The 6,556-nt window shown below is 40.3% G+C and overlaps 1 protein-coding gene across 1 annotated transcript; it reads right to left on the bottom strand.

Annotated features, from left to right (window-relative positions):
- Window positions 1-43: 43 nt before the first annotated feature.
- Window positions 44-5,959, bottom strand: ccka (cholecystokinin a). Its single transcript, XM_069143284.1, has 4 exons — window positions 5,903-5,959; window positions 4,149-4,228; window positions 3,612-3,795; window positions 44-2,985 (listed from the first exon to the last, which is right to left on the bottom strand). The coding sequence occupies exons 2-4, from the start codon at window positions 4,224-4,226 to the stop codon at window positions 2,846-2,848; spliced, it is 402 nt and encodes a 133-aa protein (XP_068999385.1). The 5' UTR covers window positions 4,227-4,228; window positions 5,903-5,959; the 3' UTR covers window positions 44-2,845.
- Window positions 5,960-6,556: the final 597 nt, after the last annotated feature.

Here is a 6,556-nt window from a genome sequence, read left to right as displayed (position 1 = left end):
AGCTGCCGAAGTGAAAAAATATCAGTGTGTTAAATGTGTGCAGTATGTACGTGTGTGAAGGCAACTGAGTTTAATTCACCAGTCAGCATTTTATTGTCTCCCAGCTGAACCGCCAGATGGATGAAGAGCAGCCTCAGATCCTCACTTTAAACAATAACAGCCAACAGAAACCATTTCATTTCCTCGTGTTATTTTCATCAAAAATTCATATACAGGTACATTGATATTGCTTTATATCAGTTTTACAGACAAATTTTTACATCAAATCATGATCTAGACAAGCTCTATTTCCAAACTAGAAGCTTGAATTTTTTAGCTCTTATTTACAACTGGGAGTATTCAGCTTCACTTTCAGCAGCGTGGCAGAAACTTATTCACTTTTGCTTCTTGTTAACATTTATTTCAATTCTATTTATTATTTAATTCAATTTATCTGGAGACATTCTGTAAAATCATATAATAACATCTACTAAAGTCTTCATAGCATAGCTGAAGTCCACTATAGAGCACTCGGGACTAACACAGGTGCTTTAATTTACCCTTAGTCGGGAAATTAGATGTTTCAGAAAAACTTTTCCCGACAGGTTTTACAGTGTACTCTGTTCAGGAAGCTAATCCATCAAAAGACTGATTTCTGGGCAAAATATAGACGTGAATGATGATGTCTTGGCTTTCATGTGATGAAGGACGCCCTGGTGAATTACACCAAATGCTCAGGAAAAGGCAGACACCCGGTGTTGCACTGCTCCAGCACTGAATAACACTCCTCGGTCCAGGACTCAGGCAGCAGCATGAAATGCTGCGGATCAGCCCACCAAAATGCCCTCCAAACACAGAAACATCATTATCCCAAAAATATTTTTTTGCTGATGTCAAAGGGAAGCTGAGCTTTATTTAGACTTTTATTGAATTTGACAGTTGTTAGAAAGATATTATTTATTAGAGATTTAACCAGTGTGCATACATACTGTACATAATCGTCTTATAAAATCTGACCTGTAATATCTACAGCACTTGTAATCCTGATCTTAATGTGTCTGCCACTGAAGTCCATTATGCAATAATCAGGAGACTCCCAAGTATCTCATACAGACAACACCTCGTGCTTTCCAAAACATTTTTTGTGCTTTTCACACTGCACAGTTTGAGCCCAGGGTTACCTCCAGCAGGACGCACTGAAGCTGCCCTAACCCTTCTCATCCTGTTCAGACATGTGGTGACCGACTCTATACTGTGACTAAATGAAACGATTTTTAATGTTGTGTCGTACTGTTTTCTTTAATTCCAGATGATGTGATATGAAAAGACTTTTTTTTTTTTTTTATAGTGCACTTGATTGAAGATGAAGTGAATTGAGGTTGTGGGCTGTAGTTGGCTGAATGCTCGGTCTGATAAAATGACCCAGATACATTTTGAGTTGTCAGTGAAATGAGAAATTTAACACTAATTTAAATTACATAAATCTAAATCAAGAAGAGTACTTTTTTTTTTAATTTTTTTTTTTTTAATTTTTTTTTTTAAGGAACGGATATTTGCAAATTCCGTGGTTTATACTCAGTGCTTTCACCTTTGAAATGTTGATAGTGTATTACACTTATAGCCATTTTAATAACACAACAGTGCTGTGTTGTACCAGGCTTATCGCTAGTGAAAACTCAATTTACTTTTTTACCGTCACAAATTCCATGAAAAAAATCAAATCCAACAATTAATTGATCTACTAACAAGTATTTACCATTTAAAGCATGTTAGCTTTATTTGTGTCATACAGTATCATTACACTGGGTAACATGCCCCTTCGTCACAGCTGTAGTTTATTTTGAACCCACCTGCCACCCCAAAAACTCACTAAAGTAAACCTGTATTTTTCCAACACTAAAAATAGTCCGAAACAATTGCAACAGTTCCCTGTTGTGTGATTAATGTTTGAGAAAAACTACAGAGCCCAGCTGTTTTAGGAAGTTACAGAACCTTTTTCAATTAATTTGTGGCCCATTTTTGATTATTTCTATCCTTAACCCCAACTATAGGGGCCAACAAGTCCTCCAACCCAGAGGACTACACAGGTCGTTTGTTCCCTTAAGCACGACCCATTGGAGTGTTTCCAGAAATTGCAACCCTGGTTAACTTTAGGCACAAAAACTACTTGGTCAGGTTTGGGAAAGATAATGGTTTGGGTTAAAATGGTAAGTTACTGCGTCCTTAAAGTTAACAACAAACTGTTTCCACCTATCAAGAATAAACTCACATTATATAGTTGTCATCTGAACCTCGTTACCTCACCGGCTCACGTGAGTGTTGACTTTTCTTTGGCATTTTTTCCTTGGTACCGACCATGTTATGCAATGCCATGTTAAGAAGTTGTGGGCATTTCATATAAGGCCAGAGGTCATTTGATGACGAGACACCGCAGTGTCTTTATTTCTAAGAACACTAGAGGTCGCTTTACCTTCAAAACATAACTGTGGGTCGTAATAAACTGCGTGCGCAGACGATCTGTGGGTTCGGACAGTCTCGGCAGGTTGGGGAAAAAAGAAGGTAGAGAGACGTTGTTGGTTTCGGTTATAAGATTTCTTGACAGTAACAAAAATACGGAAAATTGTCTGCCTTATTATTTGTGAGGAACGGGTGTAAAAGTGGTCTTATGTTCAGCCTGTTGCAGGATATGTGCTTTGAGAAATGACTCTACTCTCTGTGTATATGATGCTGGATTAATTGTAGGATGTGGTAAAGTCAGCCCTGGGTTACAGGAAGTGCAGTGTGAAAAGGGCTTAGCATTTCTGTGGGCTTTTATTCAGGCTAGTGGGCGATGTAACTCAGGGTTGGATGAAAACTAGCCATGCCTCTAGGAGGAGTATTCATACTCCTCTGCACTACGTCGTCCAAAGTCCATCCAGCCGAGGTAATCTCTGTCCTTTATCCTGTGGCCGGGGGACAGACCACTGGCTCTGCTGGTGAGGGAGGATCTGGTGTGGTAGGGAGAGCCTAGACGAGATAGAAAAACACTCAGTGTATTTCATAACACCAGCTGGACACAATTCTCCTACCTTTTGCAACTGTATAATAACAATATAGCTTCTAAATGAGACTGTTAAAGTAACTCATGCTGACTTGTTTTGTTTCTATTTCCGTCTTTGTGTGTTCTGCAAGACCGGTGAGCTCAGCAGGTCTCCCAGTCACACAGTGTTGACTTGAAGGAGGAATAAAGATGCACAGTGACAGAGGGAGAGGCCAGGAGGTACGGACACGAGTGAACGGGGAAAAGATGGAGGAGGCAGGCTGGTAGAGAAAATCAGGGGAAACGAACATGATAGAGACCGAGAGAGGCAACCAGGAGGAGGCATGGAAAGATGGAGACAATCGAGGATGCCAGAGGGGATGTGGGAAATGCCAGATGGTGGGACTCGAGCACAGCGTGAATGACGGCAGACTGCAGAGGGATGGGTGTCGGGACGAGAGAAATAACAAGGCCCGGAGCAAAATAAGACCAGAGGAATGATCTGCGTGTCATGAGATGAGATGACTACAGGGAAAGAGACTCACTCCAATTACTCTATCTGTCCATCTCTGCTCTCCATCCTGCGTCAGTAGTCATTCGTCTGACCACTCACCTTTCCGAGAGATGAGTCTGGCCAGTAGCTGGCTCAGGCTGTTTGGAGTGTCTGCATCCTCCTGGGGTTGGTTGTAGTTGGAAAGCTGCCCTGAGTGGGGCGCTGGAGCAGAGCGGACCTGGCGTGTGTGGTTGGGTGAGGGGGGAGGCAGTCTGTCTGTCACAAGAGCCTTACTCTCAGCTCTCTGTGGCAGGAGCACATGAAGAAAACTTTACCACAACTTAAGTACAATTTTTTATTTAACATATCAAATCAAAAAAATGTTCTGTGTAAAAATCAACATTTATAGGTCCTAAATGCGCTTCAATAAGGTGAGTATGAGCAGGGTTGGGGTATAGCCCTCATTCAGTCTGGTATCGACTGTAGCGTACACTATACACCTGTATGTTTCTGTCATTGAACCAAATTAAATTGACTACCTTGACACATTGTTTTGCTGACAGATGGAACATCCATTGGTAGGTAGTAGGTACTGCCCTCCTTCACTGTGTGTGTGTGTGGGGGGGGGGGGGGAGGGGAGGGGGGGTGGGTTCTCACCATGGACTGTGAAGGCAGACTCAGGGAACCACTGGACAAGGCAGCCAGGATAACACACACACAGATACCTACATTCATGACTGGACGGAGAAAAAAAAAGTGGACAAAATATAACAAATCCAATATATTTAATGAGGTCATTTTTCTGTTGGATGTCTTTAGCTCTACTGTTTCTCCTCTGCCCTCTGTTCTCTCTAGCTGCCTCCCTTCGGCTTGTTGAGGGAGAAAAAAAATCACAGGTAATGTTGGTTTTGCAGAAAGCAGCAATAAATAATTATACAGTCAGTGAAGCACTGCGATGGAGGACAAGATTAACCTTTCATGGTTCTGCTGGAATATATGGAAAACATTATTATGTCACACAGTTCCTCGCTGTGCGACAGAGTAACGGTACGATTTAATGTTTAACACACACACTTGGTGGTGTGAATGTACACTGTCAGCATTATCAGGATCCCGAAGGAAACACCAATTATCTCTGAATCTTAATTTGGATCTACAGTGAAGACATAGGAGTCAATACTAACAATCTCACAAAAACGCTTGAAGCATATTTGTAATAATGTGAATTTATTGCAAAATGAAGTAATGAGGAGCTGAAATTTTTAATCTGTTGCCTCAAAAATGTACCCAACATCGATCTGTTGAGACCATTATTTATTGAGTAGACATGTTCTCAAGGGAAAAACTACAATAAAGCAGGTGTGTAATTACATTTGTCAGACTGATTTGCTGATTTTCTAACACTGTGTTTGTCTTGGAGCCTGACAAAGCAGCTTATTACTTGTGATGAATGATGCTTTATATCAGAGTGTTCTTCCTGAGGAAAATATTCGATAAAACCAACAACGCCAGCCGCTCGGAGGTTTTCAATCTCCAATCATTCAAAAGCCCCGCTGTCTCAGTCTGAGGGTTAGCTTTCTGTGGACCAGTCTTCTCTCTTAGTGGCAGCATGTGATCACCGTTACTTTAGGTCTTTTCTCATTTGATCCCTCTGTTTCTCCTTTACCGAGTCAAGGAATGGTCATTTTATAGCAGTTCTTCTCTCAACAGTCTGGATAATACAGCTGCTGTGTTTCAAAGTTTCTTCCAGTTATGTTAACTGGACATTATCATTATCAATGCTCCTTAATAAAGTGGACGTCCAGTAGAGAATGGTGAAATGAAACAGCTCTGTGGTTTTCACTCAAGTTATATCTAAAATATATCTAAACAGTCTATTTAAATGATTTGGTTTAAAATGACACAGTGGTGGTGTAAATAGTCATTCTCTTGATGCTAATATAATTCCTGTTAGCAGCTGGTCATTGTCTATCATTCATAATTCAATGGGCTGCTAATGATGTGGTACTGTAATGTGTGTGAAAGCCCTTCTCTCCTCCTCCTCTCATTTTTCATTATGAATATTAAATATTGTCATCAACATTCCAGTTTTGTCTCAGACATCAATATTATTTTTTTCCTTAAAGCTGCAACCTATTGAACAAAAACTGTAAAAGATGGTGAGAATTTTTTTTTTCCTCCTCTTAACTTTTCACATAAAACATGTAGTTTCTGTATTTGTACCACACAAAGATTACGGGGAAAAAAGCCAGGAAAACTCACGCAAGCAATTAGTCTTAACCAAAACTATTTTCTTGGAAGAATTTGTGATTAAAATGTAATTGTCCACATTTGGTAGAAAACTGCAATTTAGTAAACATATAAACTGCAAAGGCTTTTTTTTTTTTTTTTTTTTTTTTTTTAATTCTTACCTGCAGCTGTTGGCGTAGACCAGGAGAGGATGAGCTGAAGATGTTGCACTTTGCTCCAGTGTTGAGGCTGTGGGTGAGTGAGAGAAGGGAAACCATATTTTATACTGAAGGAGAGGAAGGGGGTGGGGCCTGGGCTGATGGGAGGAGCCTGTTGCTGAAGCATAAACTGACAGCACTGACGCCAATGAAGACGCAAACATGCACACATACTGAAAACGCACAAATGAATTAACACACACACACACACACACACACACACACACACACACACACACACACACACACTCAACTGTGTATGACTCAGGACGAAGATGGCAGCTTTAATTGTGTCGCCTCCTTCTCGCTCACCTGTGTGAGAAACGACGACATTGTTCAGGTATGACAGTTTTATAAAGAAAATAAATATCACTGGGGTTTTCTTCTCTTCACACCACCAGTGAACCCTGACTGACTTCTGACAAAATGAGTCTGTAAAACTGAGAAATACGAGATTTTACAGACAATATGGGCCTTTTTTTTTTTTTTTTTTTTTTTTTTTTTTTTTTTCCGCTCCAAGGCCTGTTGAGCGATTTGTCCATTTAATCACTAATTCAATCAATGAAAAAGATTGTGAGTATTTAACGTCAGGAAGACCTATGATCCTTTCTTTTTTTA

The sequence above is a fragment of the Embiotoca jacksoni genome, unplaced genomic scaffold, assembly GCF_022577435.1.
Source record: "Embiotoca jacksoni isolate LCO1_2020_lvr unplaced genomic scaffold, fEmbJac1.0.p SCAF_11, whole genome shotgun sequence".
Lineage (NCBI taxonomy): Eukaryota > Metazoa > Chordata > Actinopteri > Embiotocidae > Embiotoca > Embiotoca jacksoni.
This window is presented reverse-complemented; position numbering and strand designations above follow the sequence as displayed.

Bases quoted from the DNA above. Each gene is read 5' to 3' on its own strand.
- ccka (XM_069143284.1), bottom strand. From the start codon at position 4,226: ATGAATGTAGGTATCTGTGTGTGTGTTATCCTGGCTGCCTTGTCCAGT. The intron at 3,796-4,148 runs GTGAGAACCCAC...CTCCTGCCACAG, and splicing joins GTCTGCCTTCACAGTCCATG to AGAGCTGAGAGTAAGGCTCT. The intron at 2,986-3,611 runs GTGAGTGGTCAG...TATCTCGTCTAG, and splicing joins CAGACTCATCTCTCGGAAAG to GCTCTCCCTACCACACCAGA.